Raw genomic sequence first — 21,383 nt, forward strand, 5'->3', positions numbered from 1 at the left:
TTTGGGAAGATCCGTTGCGGGGGGGAGGTTCTGGAGGTGGCGGCGCTGGGTGTTGTGGTCTTGTTGCGTGTCGGACCTGCATGATCAGTAGCTCTATCACGTGTTGGTCTTTAGATGTGGCTGTGATTTGGGTCCAATTCACGGAGTAGATAGTCGACCTCCTTACACCATTTAAAGGTTTATGTTAATTTGTTACTGCTAACTTTGCTTATCGCCTGCTTTTTGGATCGCATTGCAGATTTGGCTGGTCGTTGAAAATATGGGGAAGTGGTGTTTTCAGGGTTTTTTTCCACGGGAACGCCTACTTTGCATTTCATTAGCGTTAGTTGTGGCTCTCGTTTATGGCGATTTTGTTGGCATATGGTATCGATGGAAGAGTGGTGAGATTTGCAGTTTTCACCAAGTTGAGAATTGGCTGATAATTAAAAAACACAGAAAAAAAGATAGGTTTAATGAACATTATAATTAGAAATTAACATTTAAAAAACCTTTGAAATTCACTGAGAAAACCATAGGTTTCAGGCACATTATAGTTAAAAATTTGCATTTAAAAAACCTTAGAAATTCACAGAAAAAAACATAGCTTTCAGACGCGTTATAGTTAGAAATTAGCATTTAAAAAAACATTGCAATTCACTGAAAAAACCATAGGTTTCAGGGATGTTATAGTTAGTTGGACATTTCACTCATAGAAGACCATAGAAATTCTCCTGTTATAGTTAGATGAGCTAACTATAACTTGCACCCCCGCAATGCACTGCTGATGACGTCACATATTACATCATTCATGACATGGTCAGTGACATCTCTGATGACATCACTGATGACATCTCAAATGACATCACTGATGACATCATCCACGTCAAAATCTGATGCACCTCATCAGACCCTAATATAACACTTGATAAACCCCCTCTAAAATACAGACTATAATTTTCGAAACCATGAACACACCAATACCAGTTAGTACATATCCACTCACTAATTCCTAGGTCTACACACATCCATTCATTCATCCATACAGTCACTCATACATACAGTCAGCCATCAAAACAGCATTATCATATCCAGTCACATATCGATACAGACACTGACACACCGCCTCTCATTCATAGAGTTATTCACACACCTAGTCAGTAAATGAAATAATCAATCACACTTTCATTTACTCACCTGTACAGTTATACACATACCACATCCCTTATTTAAACATATACTAACACATACTTACACTCTAATACAATAACTAATACAAGCACACACTGATCCATACAGGCACTCTCACAATCACTCACTCTCACATATAGTCATTTATACAGTCCAACACTCATATATACTGCCTTTCACATATGGAGTTACTCACACATGTACCACTGATGCATCCATTAACTCACCAAGACACTCATACACACACTCACCCAGCCATACAGCCCTTCACAGATACAGACTTGAACACATATACCCAGTGAATTATCCACTCACACATCTATGCAGAGAGTCACACCTTCACCCACCTACACAGACACTCAGGCACCCATACAGGTACTCAGACAAGCAATCAGTAGCTCATATAGATCCTCATTTAGTTGCTAACCAAACCATGGAACTGCTTACACACCAACTGACAACCTATACTGTGTGAATGCCTGTTTCAGTCGGTAACACATGAATTAAGCAAGACACAATTAATCACTCACTTATAAAGTCAGTCACAAACCTACTTAATCATCCATCCTGACTCGTATACACCCATTCATTCTTCAATACACCTTGGCATATATATATAAAACATATATACATTTTATAGAAACACACATTCACTGGATGATGTCATGATGTCATCAGTGATGTCATTTGAGATGTCATCAGTGATGTCATCAGTGATGTCACTGACCATGTTATGAATGATGTAATATGTGATGTCATCAGCAGTGCATTGTGGGGGGGGGGGCGAGTTATAGTGAGCTCAACTAACTATAACAGGGACATTTATATGGTTTTCTATGAGTGAAATGTCCAACTAACTATAACATCTGTGAAACCTATTGTTTTTTTCAGTGAATTTCAAAGGTTTTTTAAATGCTAATTTCTAACTATAACATGCCTGAAACCTAGTGTTCTTTTCAGTAAATATATATATATATATATGTATATATTCCAACCAAACCCGACTTAGATAAAATCGGACACCGACACAGGAGATGCTTTAGCCATCCAGCTTAGGTTTTATTCTTCTTTCGCTGATGCGTTTCGGCACAACTGCCTTGCTCACACAAATAGTCGCAACAAATCCATTACTTTTAAATAGAAGTCACAAGGTCACATGATCACTTTCCAAATAAACAAGGAAAACAGACTAGTGAGCGCTTCAAGTATTGCTATCTCGAAATACAAACATTTGTTGTATAGCATATTGTCTTACTCTCATTTCTCTTATTTTGCTTAATTCCTGTGAATTTCATTCATAATTATAAAAATTAAAAATTTTAAAACATTTTTATAAATTTGAATTGTCCAACAGATTAATGAAAGAGAGAGAGAGCAGATACATTATTTCAAACACAAGTGCATTAAAATGTTTTACAGCAATACAATGTCGCTCTCATTGTTCCTTTATACATTCTGTGTTTATATTTGTCACAGAAATTGTACTACATTGCTGGTCTCCTGGGCAAGTGCTCCTGCCACGAATCCGATTGCTTATTATTTTTGTCTCAATCGGGCATTACAGAGATTATATCCAGTCAATCTGCCAATAGACACTTGTCAAAAAAATCAAATAGGAGAGACATGTATTAAAATCTTAATAGGTCTATACTTATTAAAACAGTTAATATTTATCCTGCATAACTTCGTGCAAATTTATTAAATTATATAATCAAGAAAAAGATCCCACCAGATTGGCATGGGAGGGCGGGATAATGTTAGCCTCTGTGTCTTTAATTAAATTCAGATACTCTTAGCATTTTATATGGAGAATCGCTATATCATTACAAGACTGGAGGCTACCATTATGCATATTGGTCACTTTGCCACTGGATTTAACCTAGCCTGGCTGATGAGGGGTATTACCCCGAAACTGGTCCCAGGATGCTTGTTTCCACTCCAGGGAAGACCTGACTTGGCACTTCGGGCTGTACTGTTCCCATGAGGCACAGGGCCAAGATTGATTTGCATATAGCTAGGTCTGGACTGGGGTTGGTGAAGTGAGCTAAAGAACGATGATGGATTCAACCCTGATCTGTGACTGGGGTGAGTGTCTGAAAAGTTTCAGCACTCCGTCCATCATCTCCTTGTGTTTGCTTTGGTAGCTCTCTCATACCACATCAGACACGTGTTCAGCTGGCATTAGACCAATCTGCTCTCATAAGAACTTCCAGACTTTCACCTCTCCGGAAGTTTTGAGTATCCAAAGAGAATGTGTGTGAACCTTTTGCAAATTAACACCAGTCTGCTGCATGGAACATTTCACCCATCTTGCGGTCCATTGTCTTTAATGAATTCAAGATTCTCTCTGCATATCAATTGGAGAATCGACATTCTCCTGCACAATGTAACCATAAATCTCCATTGGGATATTCTTTAATTGATTACCTTACTGCCTCTTACACTACTTTAAATGCTTTATCTGATTTGAATATTATAGCTATCACCATAGACATTTAGTCTTTTCCCAGTATGCCCTCGGTAGGGTCATGAAAAATTGATGTACCCAGCTCGAAGTACAATAAGGATTGTGGTAGAACGCATTGGTCCCCCATTGAGATCTTTAATCTAAAACAGCTTTTGGAAAGTGGAGTTAATGACATAGGTCTCCGGAAAGCTGATGTTTTCATCTTCTCTTGTCAATTCATGAAGCAGATTATAAATAAAGATCTCAAGATGCGTGCCGAGTATTCTTATAAACCGCTGTGCTTGATTGTCCTCTCCTTGAATAAAAAAATAAATAGGTTGACTAGAAAGCAGTTTGTCTCATTTTCAAAGGAAAGCGATAGACTTGTATCACAATGGAAGAGGAAAAGAAGAAGTTTAACGTCTGTTATAAAAAGGCATATTTCAGATCATTGGTAGATTGACTAGATTGAGAGAAGCTGCATGTAGGAAAATGCGAGAACATTTTGAGAAATTATTACAGACTGTTGCGGGTAAAGATTAAGGTCCTGCCCCTCCCTCATCTGCAATGATATATGGGGTGAATTTTTCTGAGAACAATATGTGGAGAATCCAGGAGTGAATTACATACTGAATATCTCCCTGATGGCCTTGAATTGGTAACAGTTGCGGACCTCCCTCTGTGGGGGAGATCAAGGCTTCGATCCACAAATGCAGACTTCTGGCGCAGGGTCCAGACGAAGTCCTGATCTCAATCATAAAAAAGGAAGTTAAACTTTGGGCAACTATACTATTTCTGGTCTTTAAATATTGGTATCTTAACTTCACTGTGTCCCCCTCATGGACTGGATGTGTAATTTTCCCCCTATATAAAAAGAGTGACCGTAATTTGCCAGCTCATTATCAACAAATTGCAGTGTTGGGTGCGGAAGGGAATGTTTTCACTAGGTGCCCAATGGAGCAGCTTAGCACCTGGGTTGAGGATAATGTAATTACCCCCAGGTCCCTCCTGTCCTCGTCCCCTTAATGCTAACAAGTGAGATAATCTATCTCACGACAGAAAAAAGAAAAGCAGGAATGCTGGTACACCCCTCCCCCTCCTCTCTGGGAGTACATAAGGGTACAGTACCCAGCATGCCTCCTGCTCTTTTTTCTGTCGACAGTTTGAAGTGGACCAGGAGCCTGGGGGCTCCTGGGGCTTACCTGTTGCTGGGCTTCGGGTTTGTGCTGGGTGTTCTCGGTTTCTCAATCGCAAGAGAACGTGACTGCGGCGGCGGCAGGGAACGTAGAGAAGTGTTGTCTACACCAGGATCAGGTAGGGAAAAAACGCACTGTCCATGTCACTCAGCCCAGGTTAGTTCGACTCGCCCGCTCTGCCGGGGCTCTGTTCGAATTTAAGCGCCTCCGTGCGCGGTGGTGGTGATGGGAGCGGACTTCCGCCGCTAAGGCTTCTGGGTAGTGTAGTCCTGCTCACAGCGGCCGCAAGAGAACGTGACTGCGGCGGCGGCAGGGAACGTAGAGAAGTGTTGTCTACACCAGGATCAGGTAGGGAAAAAACGCACTGTCCATGTCACTCAGCCCAGGTTAGTTCGACTCGCCCGCTCTGCCGGAGCTCTGTTCGAATTTAAGCGCCTCCGTGCGCGGTGGTGGTGATGGGAGCGGACTTCCGCCGCTAAGGCTTCTGGGTAGTGTAGTCCTGCTCACAGCGGCCGCAAGAGAACGTGACTGCGGCGGCGGCAGGGAACGTAGAGAAGTGTTGTCTACACCAGGATCAGGTAGGGAAAAAACGCACTGTCCATGTCACTCAGCCCAGGTTAGTTCGACTCGCCCCAAAAAAAAAGATGTTTGTGGACACTAATGCAATTAAATATCCTACTGTTAAATGTTTCATTGTCTTAACGGTAGGGAACATCTAATGTATGTAATCTTTGTCTAAATGGAGTTCAGGACCTGGAACATGCACTGACTGTCTCCCCTGCTTTGTTGTTATACCCTCGCAAGTTGTTGAGACCCCTTTTCTTGAAATTCTCTATTCGAACGATGACTGAAGCTTTGCATTTAATACAGAGGCCTCCAAATGAAATGTTTTGGATCCAAGATTTTAACTTTTTAAAATGTTTATTAAAATTGTATTGAAAGTTTAGTAAAATTCCTGTTTTCTTTAGTTTGTAGATGAATGCATTGTAGGGGGTAATCATCCTAACTGGTTTTATGGTATTTATATCATGTGGTCTAGTTTTTTATCACTTGCATTCTCTTGTTACTTCTATGTAGACTTCTGTGGAGTTCCAAATCATGAAATAAAAAAAGGGAAACTAAATTGTGCTTGTAGAGACAAAAATTGCCAGACTATCTGCTATCTGACTCTTCTTTTCCTGCTAATAAATATCTAGAGGTCCTGGGAATAAAAAAACTGAAATGTCCTAAAAGTGTTTCGTGGTAAACTTTCTGGATATCAGAGATGTACTTTTAACTTTTTTCAGAAACAAACTTCCAATTTAGGCGTATGTTTATAAGAAAGAAAAAATACCGACTGGGCCATTACATTGTGCACTGCTCGGCATTGCAGTTTTGCAGAAATTGCTCCTGCTAAATTGATGAGATTACTTTCAGGGATGATGCAATTCCAAAATGGCTTAGACCTCTAACCACGGCTAGCTCCTACGTTAGGGGAAGCAGGGCCTCCACTGACCAAGGGTTGTGGCCCATCTGTGAAAGCTTAAAGCAAATTGTTAGAGCACGATTCACAAAGGTAAAGTTAGACAAAAGTCTTGCTTTACGACTTTCAGTATTCCCAAAGGGCATTAACAAGTAGTAAATGCCCTTTGTGAATACCGAAAGTCGTAAAGTTAGACTTTCCTCTAACTTTCCCTTTGTGATCGGGCCTCTACTCGTAAATGCCCTTTGTGAATACCGGAAGTCGTAAAGTTAGACTTTCGTATAACCTTCTCTTTGTGAATCGTGAGGTTTCCACTCTGTATATCTGATGATGGTGTCAATTATTTTCCTATTTTGGCACCCAGTCTTCCGTTCAAACAGGCTCCTTTATCTTTGTTTTGACCCTCATAAATGCCTTTAGTTCAAAATGTGCAGGCAAGTAAACATCTCTTCTGTTCTTTAACTCGTTAGATGGCACCAATTCTCTGACTATGTTTTCATTTCTCTAAAGAGGAAGCACATTTTCAGAGTCTGAGACTGCCTGCCATGGATGTTATCACTGTGTTTCTTTCTTTTCGCCCTTAGGTATCTGGTATGGAATCCTGGAGGGCATTGGAGTGCTGGCGGTCATCACCAATGCATTTGTTATTGCCATTACATCGGATTATATCCCCCGTTTTGTCTATGCTTTCAAATACGGACCATGCACAGATCAAGGATACCGACAAGAGAAGTAATATTTAGATTCTACTTGTGTATGCATAATACTGCTTTCAAACGTAATTTACTATTACACATACTTTGCTCTTTTGCAAATGTAAATTATTTACACCACTTTTACTGTCTAATAATAATTTCAAATATAACAATGGATTATTTTATTTCACATTTTCTATTCTTTCACATTATCTGGATTCCCTATCTGAGCTGGAATGTTAATAAATGTTTTTTGCAATGTCCCGGCTGCTCACCATGTCCTGAAATCATTCTCCACAGAGAGAATATTAAGGAAACAATTGAAGTATATATCCGATGGTAAAGGGCCAACAGAATCACTTGTAAAAGTAGTAATCGGCAATAATGCATATAATGTGCTGGGCTAAATATGGGTAGTAAAAGTCCACGAAATAGGAATGTTATTCAGAATCTGCGAGAATAGAAAACAGACCAGTTTTAAACGGATACATGTTTAGCCAATTTTCCTGTCTCCAGCTCTTTCCTTGGATTTTCATATGTGTCAGTGTTTTTGCGGTCCATAGTGTATGGCAACCCCTCAAACTGCTTTCTGGTTCTTCTCTGGGACTTGGTGTGCACTCAGGTGTTCCCCTCAAGTGTGGTCTCAGTTGGTGGCCTCCTTTTGATCATTCTGAGAAATGGCCGGTGGCCAACCTGTAAGCACAGAGCAGAAACACCTAAAACTCTCTGGTAAGCATAGGTTTGTACCAACTTACCACCTTTAGATGGAAAGACAGCCAGGTTGTGACCCATCCACATCTTGCCATGAGTAAGCACGTCAGTTAACAATCCATCGCGTCAGAGGCTGGCACCCAAACATTTATATATGAATGGGTTTTGGAACACTTTTACCATAAAGATGGACACATACAAAAAGTCCACACTATGGACCTGATTTAAAGTTGGCGGACAGGTTATTCCACCACAAAAGTGAAGAATATTTTTCTGCCTTAATAAGTGCATTATATTCTATGGTACTTGCAATTAGACAGACGGGAATCTAAATCAAACTCAAACTCTAAATAAGGCCCCATATTTTTCTTTAAGACTTTAATAAATAGTAAAGCTCAGTGTCATTGCAGAAGGTAAGAATGAGATACATTGCAGATCTCACTGACCTAGTCAGTGAACTGCTTCCCAATTGCACAGCTCCGCCTGGTAGCTGCTGACCCTTGCTGGTTGGTGGTTCGAGGCCCTCCTCCATCCGCAGGCTCCCACCTGCGCCTCAATTCCTGATGGCCTAATGGGGAGCATCTTTGCTCTGCTGCTGGTCTGCCTTCTGTCCTTGTGCTTTCTGCCGCATTCACAGATTTACCAATACTACCAATGCTTCAAAGAAAACCGCCCCCAAGACAGAATAAATGCCAACGCACACAGCAAAGAACTCTTTGCCATTGTCAAGGAGTTCGCCAAATCCTATCGCGAGACCACAGAAGTCCAACCCTGCCAAGACCTCTGCAACAAACTCAGCACCTCCTTCCACCACAAGATGAAAAAGATCTACGACAGTTTTGACGCCCAAGACCCTCTCATCACTCCCGCCACCACGGCACCCAACGACACTGCCCGCTGACTCCTGCTCAACTGGACCACGCTCACCACCGGCAACACTCTTAAGACCATGATGAGCATCCAATCTGGAGCCCCCCCGGACCCCTGCCCGAACCACATCTTCCACGGAGCCGTCACCTCCATTGCCTCGAGCTACACCGTACCATCAACTGCTCCATCGAGACCGCCACCATCACCGACAACTGGAAACACGCAGAGATCGACCCCCTGCTGAAGAAGCCGTCTGCCGACACAACGGACCTCAAGAACTTCAGACTCATCTCCCTGCTCCCTTTCCCAGCCAAGGTCATTGAGAAGGCCATAGACGCCCAACTCTCCGAGTTCATCAAAGCCAACCACATCCTGGACATCTCCCAATCCGGGTTCCAAAGCAACCACAGCACCGAACTGCTCTCCTCGCCGCCACCAATGACATCCGCTTCCTTCTCCACCGGGGCAAAAAAAAAACAGCCCTCATTCTCCTGGGCCTCTCAGCTGCCTTCAACCCTGTCTCCCACCGCACCCTAAGCATGAAACTTCATGACGCCGTCATCCGTGACAAAGCCCTGGACTGGATCTGCTCCTTCCTCGCTGACAGAACACAGTGAGTTAGACTACCACTGTTCCTCTCAGAACCGATGGAGATCGGCTGCGGCGCCCCCCCCACGGCTCCTCCCTGAGCCCCACCCTCTTCAATGTCTACATGGCCCGCTCGCAGCCATCGTCAGGAACCACAGACTCAACATCGTCTCCTATGCCGACGACACGCAGCTGATCCTCTGCCTCACCAACCAGCCCACAATCGCCAGAAACAGCTTCCACGATGAGATGAAGTCCGTTGCCACCTGGATGTGAGACAGCTACTTCAAGCTGAACGTGGACAAGACCGAAGTTCTCATCCTGGAGCCCTCCATCACCTCTTGGTATGACTCCTGATAGCCCGCATGCTAGGAACCCACACCCGTGGACCATGCACGAAACCTTAGCATCATACTGTACTCCTCGCTTACTTTAAACCGCCAGATAAACTGTCTCCTCATCACGTTTTCCACACTCTCCGCCTGCTTCTAAAGACCTTCCGATGGATCACTACTAAGCCCAGAAGGACGGTCACCCACGCGCTAATCAGCAGCAGACTCTGCGTTGGCAACGCACTCTACACAGGCGTCCCCCAGAAATTTCTCAAGATACTACAGAATGTTCAAAATGCCTCAGACAGACTGGTTCTCAACATCCCTCGCCACAGCCACATCACCAAACACCTGCGAGTACTTCACTGGTGCCCAGTCAACAAAAGGGTCACCTTCAAGCTCCTCACACATGCCTATAAAGCCATCCACAACGACGGACCAGCATACCTGAATCACCGCCTCTCATTCCTCAAAAATCCAAACGTTACAAATTGACCTATTACTACATAGGTCAAGTTGCAAAATTCTGGACTGGTCTCAAATGTGCTAGTTACAAATTGTAACTAGTATTTAGTACATCAGGCCGTTATTGCTACAATACCGTGCCAGCAATTATCGATGCTCTGGATGCAATATTATCTTGAACTGATGTTAGCACACTTTTCGAGGCTTCGGAGGGTCATATGAAACAATCAGTGTCTGACTCTTCACATGTGATTACTACATGTTTTCCATCCGTCCAATCTGTTTCCACTGTGAGACGTTTTTCTAAGCAAACTTTTCATTGGAAAAATATGGATACATCTTTTACTAATCCTAATCTGGGCTCAAGCTCCATTTTGACCCTAAAGCGGGATTACCAGGGCACTGGTAAGGCAATTTATCATAAGCTTGAGTGGCTTTTGCGCCCCAAAGCTGGGAGGAAATGTGATGCAACCCTTAAGTTTGATTTATCAAGCCATGCAGGGCCACCTTACATGGCCATTAGTGGCTTGGTAATACCAGAGCAACGCAGCGCAAATCGCTGCATTGCGTTACTCTACCATGGGAAGGTGTTCCATGGATGGATGGAGGGTGGGTGTTCCCACACATCCACTCGCGTATTCTGAAGCATTGACAGATTTACCAATACTGGGAGACCTGGGAATGCGTCAGAATGCTATGCCTTCCAGGGGAGGCGTAACGGAAACAAAATATCTTTATTTCTCCTTGTTAATTCCTCTTTCTATGTGTGCTGCACACACACAAAGAGGAAAATGCCTTGGGGGGTGTTTTTGTGCCCCATCATGCACCAAAACAATCCTGCTTACACCCTGGCCTGCATTGGCGCTTGGCTGCACATTGCGCGCCAATGCTTGGAAAAGACACATTTGTGCTGTATGTTAAACATCTCGCATTCCATGCCATCTCCCTGACACAAAGCGTGGTGCACTGAGTGGCATTTTTGGTAAATACGCACCTAAGGGCTTCAGTTCTAGGGGTAGGGGCTGGCCACTGCAGTGGATATATTTTTCAGAGGTGCACGTGAACCTTTTACTGACCATGTTCAAAGGACAATTACGCTTTGGAGTGTTTGTTGCCGGCCTCGCTGCCTACTGAAAACTATCTGCAGCTACAACGGGTTCTTTTTCATCCTTCCCTCTTTGCTGTGCAGATTTTCAAGCAAGGTCATTTCGACTTTGCAGTCATTAATCTTCTGGCAGTAACCATTGTAGCATGACCCCGCTGTGCAGAAGTACAGGAAATGCTCTGTGCTGGTTTCCCCCCTGAGTTTCGAGTGACCCTAACGTGATATGTTCCGTTGTGCACCGCATGGCTGTTTGTAAATGCCTTTGTTTCTGAGTTTGATAGATACACATACATACCACCGTTGCAGTATCATTTCACAGTTGGTGACTTTCTTTTTCAGGTGCTTACGGGGTTATGTAAACAGCAGTTTATCTGTGTTTGACTTGAGTGAGCTCGGAATGGGATACGCCGGTTACTGCAGGTAGGCGCTCATTGTGCACTTGTGTGTTTGTTCAGTTGCTTGGTGACCAGGGGACCAATGGTCACATACTCATTGTCTCAATACAACTGACACATTTACCAACTATATTAATTCAAGCCTTTTTTTATAGAGCAATATGTGCCAAGCCCTTGACCTGACAGTGTTATCTTTGCATAGCAACCAATATTTAGCGAAGTACAGATATGCACATATACATTCAGTGTAATGCATCTGTTTGCCTCGCCTGTGCCTCACCTATGCAGCGGCGTCCACCCTGCAGTTTCTACCCGCAGTGAGATGCATTATGCAGAGAACATTTATCAAATCTTATAGAATCACATTTACACTGTGCTGCAAGTATCTACCATGTGAATGCTACTCTTAAAGCTGTTTGCTGAGGTGCAGAACTATGTTTTCTCTTTGGTTTGAAACCTTTGAAAGTGGCTCGTTTTAACATGTGTTTTTCTGCTATAATATGCAAGTCGTTGAGGAATAAATTGGAATTTGATGCTTTGTGCCGTGACGTTTCAAATCATGGGGTTCACAAAGACATGGGGTCAGGATGCATTTCGGTTGAACATAGATAAGTTGCATTTTCAAACCAGTGAATATATTTGGATTCCTTTATTTGTAAAAGGATGCTATGTATTCTGCAATGCTTTGCACTTAGAACGCATGCACATAGTTACCTATTGGCATAAAGCCTGAGTTAAATATGTAGGGCTTGTGGAAATGGGCTCCTCTGACTTTTATACTTTTACACATGCAGATACCGAGACTACAGGGCCCCCCCTTGGAGCAACCGCCCCTATGAGTTCACCCTGCAGTTCTGGCACGTCCTCGCTGCTCGATTAGCTTTCATTATCGTTTTTGAGGTAAGCACCGCCATTTTACTTTTCGAAATATAAATACGCACAATGCCTATATGAATGAATTTGTACATTTATCTTTGTTTTACACGTCCATTTCTCATTCAGATTTTCAGAAACGTATATCTCAATTCATTAAAAATCATCAGCATCTATAGAGTCGAAGGCTGATGACTAATGCGAGTGATCAAATGGTCACTGGTTCAAATCTCCGCAGCTCAGCAGGGACGGTCCAACTCTTCATGTTTCGTAGGGTGATTAAACTGACTAGGTAGCATTGCTTTGAGATATATCAGTCCTTGTTACTTTTGTGCTATGTACTGGCAAAACCTGTCGTTTTTGTTATAATTACAGACTTGTGATAGTCATGTACCTTACTTACTTTTGAGTAAATACCACTCCTGACGTTGCTGGCCCTTCTGCCAAACGCATACAGATTCAGAAGGCCCTAGGAAGGGGCTGCGCTCTGTACCTGAAAGAGGAAGCAGCTACAATCCTAGTAAGACACGCTGGACTTAAGTTTTTTATTTTATTTAATTATTTGCAGTTTTATACAGTGCGAACGCGACCAAAGTTATTGGAGCGCTTTACATGAGCACCAGTTACATTACACAAGGACACGTTCATTTTTGGTAGACACGGGGAGATTGACTCATTTGCCCAGAATCACAGGATGATGGGCCGCCGCCGAGAATCGAACCTGGTTCCTCAGCTCCAAAGTCAGCAGCTCTGGCCCTTACGCCACATCCTCTGTGACTTCTGTGACATCCGAGTGTGACTTAAAAATAGAAAACAAGCATTTGCAATGCATTAGGTCTCGCACTTACGCGAGTTTGAGCTATTGACATTACAAATAACAATGCCTATTGGCATTGTCATTTACAATGCCAGTAGCTTTAACTCGTGTAACTGCGAGACCTATTGCATTGCAAATGCTTGTTTTTCTCGGCGAACTAGCATTCACTTGGAAATCTTTACAGAGAGGCCATGGACTGCATGGGCCTGGAACTAGTTGGCGTTGGCGGTTTTACAGCAGCGAGAAACTGTGCGTGTTCTGTTCAGTATTGGGGCAAGTGGATGCATCAGAGAGGGTTCAGAAAGTTTAAAATACCTACAGTTCGTCAGAAACGACGTCAGCAGACGTCATACTCGAGTCAGCAGAACAGCGAGATGATATCCCCTTTGTCATTAGTAGCTTTAGTTACATGGGCATTTCCAAGGCTGAAAATAACGTAATCCCAGACGCACCGTCTTTGAATACCTGCAGAGCGCCCTGTGCGCTCGGCGCAGTCAAGCGAAGCAGAATACTCTTTTTTTTTTTTTAAGGTAATATTCCAAATTAAAGGAAATAAAAAAATTATGATTTCTCAGTCGTCCACGATGGCTTACCAGTTTGTACATAGTTTACAGCCGTGCAGAGCGCTCAGACTCGAAAGTAAAATAACACTTTTCCAAAAGTACGCCGCACAATAGCTTTCAAGCACAATTCATTTTAATGTAACTGAAATAAAAACAGGCTCCGGTTATGGCCTGCCACTTTATTAATCCTACCAAAGATGCTGCTTTGTAAACCTGAAGTTATGCCAGCATTTCAGGGTGAGCCGGTCCTTGTTACAGCTGTGATGGGGAAGCGCCAACAGCTTCACATGTGGCTCCCAAATGACTAAAAACATGCCTGTTAACGCCAACACTCAACAAGACAAGCCCGGTGGAGCGTGGCGCGCGCGCTTGGCGGGGGCGGGGGAGCACATTCCAGGCGGGGGAGCGGACCCTTTGAAGTATGATGCCAAAAGCGGATTCAAAACAGGCGATCTAAGGTAGGACAGGAACTGCAGAGCTACGTTTCATATTCAGAGACTCGGTGGAGTGAGTGTAGAAGGCAGGCGGATAGTAAAGCATGCACTGAACATCAAGAAATTATAACACTACCACGCCTTTAGTTTCACAGCACTGTCCTGAAATAGCCATACACAGAAAACAGACTACAGGCGACCTTTTACCCGGCTGGAGCACGAGTGCAACCTCTTCATGAGAGTGCAGAGAGGTGCGCGAGTACAGCGTTAGACCGTACTGCTGTTTTATAGCGCTTTATAGCTATGGGAGGCACTGGTTCTGAAACAAGTCAGGCAACTTCTGAGCAGCAGTTGCTATGAGCCAATACAGCCCTGTCACAATAGAGACGGCTGTTATCGGACTCCTATTGTGAAGCGCTCCGACACCTTCGGGTAAAGTCCGCTCTATATAAAAACGCATAAAATAAATAAATAAATAAAAACACCAAACAAAGGTTCTAGGACGTACTCATTTGCATCATACCCAGAATCCTTTGCATGCGGGTAGATAACTAGTTCATGTTGCGTGCCTGTAATAGTTGGTCCCTTTAAGATATGACTCTGAGAATATTCAAATCATGAGCGAAATACGGTTAGGAGGAGACCTGAACGGTATGTGTGACATTTGCATGTCTCTTCTCCGATCGTTGCTAACACAGAGGTGACCGTGACTCATACACAGAAGCATGTATTGCTCTAGCGGAGCATCTGCCCGGGAGCATTGTAACAATGAGAACAAGTCTTCTAAACTGACAATTTAGGGCTCGAAGTGCTCGGGAAGCATCTGCCATGAGTTAAGAGAAAGTTGTGAAAGAAAAGTCCACAAGCAAAAACAAGACAAGCCCGGCAGAGCGTGGCACGCGCTTGGGGGTGGGGGAGCGCATTCCAGGCAGGGGAGCGGACCCTTTGAAGTGCTCCAAAAAAGCGGATTGCATGGCGGCACGATGCGCGTGATTGTGCGCGTGCTAGCCATGCAATCCGCTTTTTGGGAGCACTTTTAAAAGCCCCTATAGTCTTGCTTTGCGATCGCTTACGTGATAGCAAGGCGAGACCTAAAACAAGACAAGCCCGGCAGAGCGTGGCATGCGCGCGCTTGGGGGCGGGGGAGCGCATTCCAGGCGGGGGAGCGGACCCTTTGAAGTGCTCCCAAAAAGTGGATTGCATGGCGGCACGATGCGCGTGATTGTGCGCGTGCTAGCCATGCAATCCGCTTTTTGGGAGCACTTTTAAAAGCCCCTATAGTCTCGCTTTGCGATCGCTTACGCGATAGCAAGGCGAGACCTAAAAAGGACGCAAACTTGGCTGAGTTAACTTTGGGTAAAAAAACGTAATAAAGGCTTAAGTGTGAAGTGGCCCAACATCGAAAAAAGGACTCTGCACTGTGATGGGAAAAGCCTCAGCATTTAAGTACGCATTGAAACACAGACACACATCAATGCAGTTTGCATGCATTAGCTTGCTACAGCCAAATCTATTGGCTTTACCAATGTTTGTCACTCCAGGTGACAACTTGACTGTTAATGAAAGATTTTGTAGATAGATCTAGTGGTTTTTCTTAAAATCTGCCGGAATTCTTAGTTGCCATACAGGAATTTGAGCGATGTCACAGGAATCACTGGCATGAACATGTCCATGGAGCTGGAGGTAATCATTGGAGTAAGTCATCAGGAAGCGCTTTGCTAGTTCGGAAAGGAAGGAGATGGCAAATCTGTCTTAGGGCAGTGTACAGGCATGAAAGTGAGCTTATAAACTGCCTGTGCATTCGCATCTACAAAATCATTTGAGTGAGAGAGTAACTTGAAGCAGCATATATAAAGCCTAATTACATTATAGCTGCTAATCAGATTTTTTGTGCAAACTCATTTTGGTACCAAACTGTGTTACACTTATACTCACAAAGTGATGGATCAAAATGTGCAAAATATTACTTTTGAGCATTTGGCCTTATTATAGATAGGTCGCACAATCCCTGGTAGCGCCACAGTGCACCTTTAACTAGGTATGTCGGGCGCAAACACAGCTTGCCCGTGCTTGAAAGAGTAAAAAGTTTGAAAAGACACTGAATTTAAGATGAGACAACATTGAACCATAATCTTGGATACCAAAGAAGATAGTGAAGCCAGCATCCATGCACTTTAAGAAATACAGGAAAACCAACTGCACTGTTTCAGACACCCATGTCAGTGTGAAGTCATTGAACACCAGATGGCTATTGCTTAAGAGAACATTAAGGGTCATATTATCAAGAACGGCGATAACATTATCGCCGCTTTAGAGGCAGGAACCTGCCGCTAAAGCGGCGATAAGTGGCTTGATAATATGCCCTTCAGAATTCCAATAGAAGCCCAGGTTTGATGTCCTTCACACCAGAACCTGGGCTTCTAGTGGAATTCTCTAGGGCATATTATCAAGCCCCTTATAGCCGCTTTAGCGGCAGTTTCCTGCCGCTAATACGGCGATAATGTTATCGCCGGTCTTAATAATATGGCCCTAAGGGTTTTCAGGGATATCTCGAAGCAACAATTTGCCTCTGTCATTTCCAGATAGCACTTCTAAGTGGTCAAGCAACTAAGCCAAAGAAGCAAGAAGTGAAAAACCAAATAAAGAGGCTGCAAGAGTAATGTTTAGAGGTGTCTACACAACTGCCACTCAAAAGCATATCATTCCCCTAGTCCCTCGTCATATCACCCTAATACTCTGTATGTGGGGAAGCTGGGGCGAAGCGGAATCCATGTTGCTTCCACATGTTGCGCCTGAACGCTCTGAACTAACAGGTTAGTGAACATTCCATGAGAGGTGCAAGGGGTGGGTGATAGAGGCTAATTTCTGAAAATATAGCTTTCTGCATATTTGCCTGGGTTCCTTCAGATGGTGACCCTTAGCCTGTTTGCAATGCCCCGACGTAAACTAGTGACCATTCACCAGGCCACTGCGGGTGCAGTGTTTTCCTCATCATTATAGATTTGCCACACTTGCCACATAATCTGTCATTTTCTGCATAGTCTGCAGATTTTAACCTACAACAATTATTTTGAACCCAAACGGATCAAAAGTTACAAAAACTACTGTGACGCATGTTGCATGCATTAGCAAAGCAAGCCCTTTGACATGCGGTGTCAGTGACTGTTGCTGATTGCTGAATGTAGTTGTTAATACTAGTAAAGAGAAAGTTTAGCTTTACAGTGTTAACATGTGCAAAGAATGCAAAATTAGAAAAGTAATACTATCACAAATTGTGCCACATTATGCCGCCTAATTTGCCATTAGTTGCTATGAAATTTATAAAACCCTACCGCATAATGTAGTCCTCCCGCTGCATAATTCCAGTGACCATGCCATTGACACACAATAGGAGTAGCCAGTAGTAGCTACTACCCCCGGTTTGCTCTGTGGTAGTTTGGTAAACCTCGACACAGGTATTGGGAAGGCAGCACATGAAGAGAACTCAGAGGCCTGCCATCCTTGTTTACTTTCTGTCGATTCCACTTCTTGCCCTTAGCACCTAGGTGGAATGGGGAAAGGGTGGGACATGGAGCGTAACGTGTGATGTCATCAGGGATTGGTGAACCCGCTTCCACGTTGGCTTGTGACTTCTACCAGGGCCAGGGAACCAAAGCCATCTGCAAAAATGGTAAATTAGTCATTCTCCCTTCATCTCCTTGCACAACATCCCTTTCCATCCATCTATTCTGGCTCTCTTCTCCCTCTCGGATCCTTTTCTCTCCACCTTCCTCCTCCCTCCCTCTCTTGAAGCCTGAAAGTGATAAATGGCCCCCATGCCCTAAAAAACAGCCTAGAGGGGCTCATCTCACTGGGGAAATGCCCGATGGAATCAGAGACCAGTCTAGCCCTGGTGCCAACTAGAAATCTTTATAAGTTATTTTAGGGCAAAACCCTGCATTTTTTATTTATTTTTGCAGTTTTATATAGCGCACACTCGACCCGAAAGTATCGGTGCTCACTAACATAACACATTCATTTTTTGGTGGGCACGAGTGATGAAGTGATATTCCTAGAATCACAGGATGTTGAGCCGAGGCCGAGACTCGAACATGGTTCCACAGCTCCAACGTCGGCAGCTCTGGTCCTTAGGCCACATTCTTTTCCTTAGCCGGCTGACAGCTCACAGCACAGCCCCAAGAGCAGAAGTTTGCCTCTCCTGGCGAGGCGAGCCTATTAAATGACCCTGTCAGCCTAAAGCTACAGCTGGTGCCACAAACCAGCAATTTCCCACTAAAGGCAATTTCTGCAGCATTTGTTGGCGTTCTCCGAGAGTCTATTTCAGTTTTCCCCATACACAGCTGATGCGGAGCCGTCCTGAGCCGGCCCAGCTGTCTCGCGCTAACTGAAGGCATGCATCTTCAAAGTCAACTCTCCACCCCTCATCTCCCATCTCCCCGCTCCCGCGCCTGCTGCCTTTTCAAACGCAAAGATTCCCTTTTGACAACAAAGCAGCGCTTTTACAACACGCCACTTTTTGCTGCTTTCTCAGCGCTAGCAGTTCTCGAAAAGCCTCAAAGTCACACCTTTGTTTCCGAATCCATTACTGGCCTGACACCGTCGTTCCAGGGAGGAAGCTAAACGGGATGCTGTTGGGTTATAAAGGCAAAACCAGGCAACGCTTCTGACATGCGGCCCAAGTCAATATGCAGCAGCTTGAGAAACAAGCCGTCTCCGTGAATCAAGTCAGCAATGAGGTGTGCGCGCGCGTTAGGCAGCCGGGGTCGGCAGCGGCGGGGTGTGTGCGCGCGCATGTCTGTGTGTGCGTCTGCGCGTCCACAGACCCCGATCGCTGCGCGTGCCCCGGTCTGTCTCCCTTGGGAGGCAACTAGGCAACAATAGTACTCGTTGGCGGCAGCGCTTCGCGCTGCAACGCCAGCGAGACCTAAAAAGGATGAGCGCAACATACCAGCAGCAATAGAAAAGTTTATCTGGAGCTCCAAACTGTTAGTAGGATTATGTTGAAAGTGCACACACTTTTCTATGATCCAGGGCAACCTGTTATTGGCAGCAGGTAAACTTAATTTGTAAAACAAAATACGCACCAGGGCCCAAAGTTTTGGTCAGAAGTCTGCAGTCTGTGTTGCCAAAGATCAGGGTGCCGAATACCAAGGCTGCGTAGTCTTGTTTCCACCTCATCCCTCTTTAATCCACCACCAGTCACTCCCTGCCCCTTTAGCTCACTCTTGCAGACTCCTTTTCATCCCTGCTTTGTCATTGTTTTTCTGTTCTTCTATTCATCCTTCGTTCCCCTTTTGTAGGGTGACCAGATCTTAAGATCCAAAAATCGGGACATTTTGCAAAAATAGAAAGACTACAATTTTACACCAACGGTGCTGCGCAGAATGACAACTCTTATCAACATAGGAACACATTAGAAGCACTAAGAAAATAAATACAATCTGATTTCTAAAATCAGCATCATACCTGTTAATGACATTGCTTACTTTTAACAGCTGCTAACTAGCACAACTTTAGAACACCCAATAAGTGCTTCTCACTGGTTTCAGTCGACCCCCTCTAAAAACCAGGACTTGAGCAGTGCCGGACTGGGCATAGCGGGCACCGGGCATTTCCCCGGTGGGCCGCCAGGGTGGGGGACGGTTTTGGCCCCCCTGGGGGGTGTTTTTGTTACTGGGGGCCGGTAATATCGCCCCCTGTAACAAAATCGGCCGGAACCGGCCCTGTCAAACAGCTCGGCTGCGCTCCCCACCATCCCCCGGGGGCCGGCCGATCAGTTTGCCAGGGTCAGTTTCAGTTCCCAGTCCGGGCCTTGACATGAGTCAAAATTGCCGAAATCTGCTTGGACAGCTGGTGAAAACCCGGGATTGTCCGGACAAATCCGGGATGCCTGGTCACCCTACCCGGTTGTGTTTTTCTTGTGGATCAAAGTCTGTTGAGGAAATATAAGTGCAGGTATCAACAAATAAGTGGCAGTGGGTCCCACCTGCACCCAAGGGTCAGATTGAGCCCCACTACAGGAAGATTACTATTGACATTGCCGTTGACTCCCTTGGCAGACATATGGATTGTTTATCAGATAGTCTGATATTGTTCTATCATCTGCTTAGTTCCTAAGTTACAAAAGAGAACAGCTTGAAAGAGTGCACCCAAGAGAGTCAATCACTGTTCCATGATCCCAAACTGTGCTGTCTGCAGCTTATGCACAGACTGGTAGTTTTTCAGAGTTAGCGTCTTTACATGTTATTGTTATTATTATTGTTGCAAATGGGTACCGCCTATTTAGTTCAGCAGGATTATTTTGCTTTTCATCACCCAGTTTTTGGACCTTTACTGTGGGTGAGTGTCACTACCCGAGTTTCACTCACAGTAATTTCATGGTTATTGAGCTGACCCACAGGTGTCCTGTCAGATGGCCAGGAGGCCATGGGACAAATTTGAGTACAACGTAGAGAAGGCTGGCACAGAGAGCCAGTGAAACCAGCTCGCCTCAAGGTGCACCTCTTAATGGTTTGGAGACCTGCTGAACATGTTCCTAGTATCTAGAGTTCACCGCGGGGAGCAACATGAGTTCAAGATCAAAAAATTCAGCCCAACAGGGCCCGAGTTAAGCAACTTTGAAGCTGTCCAATTAAACATGCCTGAAAAGAAAATGGAGCGTATATGGCTCTGCCGCTACTTTATAGATTTACCACTGGAGTGGGCCAGTGCCGGTGGGGAGCGGGGGGGGGTGGGGAACGCTACCTATTTTAATAGTTAGGGAGTGGCCATAAGTGAGGCCCCCAACTCACCAAGTATAATCGTTCCCTCAGGGGGCCCCATTCCACGTAGGTTTAATGCAACAAGAAAAGGCCCTCGCTGGGTCAGCATGCAATCGCAGTCCTCTGGGCCCATACCAAGGCAAGGCCAAGGCACTGCTCCCCCCACCTATGCCCATGTCTGAGGGGTGACAGTGCACAAGGTTGCAGCCTTCTTCCCACCCCCATGAAACATGGGTGAGTGAGCTTGCCAGCTCTTCTGCTGGCAATGAACAGTGTAGACTGGGAGGGGAGCAAGCAGGACAGTGTGGAAGTGGCCCCCCTGCACTGACCTCGCTTTGTTTGAGGCTGTGAGAGTGGTTGGGATCGGGACACCCAATATTGGAACAAAAGTAAAGATACAACATGGCACGAGGTCCTGGAGAAAAGTAAACTGAGTGCAGGACCCTCATTTCATACTCATGAATCGAGGGCCGTGGTTGCCCCATAATGCCTCACAAGGGGGC

At 44.7% G+C, this 21,383-nt stretch overlaps 1 protein-coding gene across 1 annotated transcript in view; it reads left to right on the plus strand.

Annotated features, from left to right (window-relative positions):
* The window catches only part of ANO3 (anoctamin 3), a 1,942,403-nt gene that overhangs the window by 1,866,988 nt on the left and 54,032 nt on the right, over nucleotides 1-21,383 (plus strand). The window contains exons 24-26 of the mRNA XM_085643623.1: nucleotides 6,856-7,003; nucleotides 11,377-11,457; nucleotides 12,227-12,332. Of these exons, the coding sequence (XP_085499749.1) occupies nucleotides 6,856-7,003; nucleotides 11,377-11,457; nucleotides 12,227-12,332 (335 nt within the window). The remainder of the gene's footprint in view (nucleotides 1-6,855; nucleotides 7,004-11,376; nucleotides 11,458-12,226; nucleotides 12,333-21,383) is intronic.

Source organism: Triturus cristatus, chromosome 3_1, assembly GCF_964204655.1.
Source record: "Triturus cristatus chromosome 3_1, aTriCri1.1, whole genome shotgun sequence".
Lineage (NCBI taxonomy): Eukaryota > Metazoa > Chordata > Amphibia > Caudata > Salamandridae > Triturus > Triturus cristatus.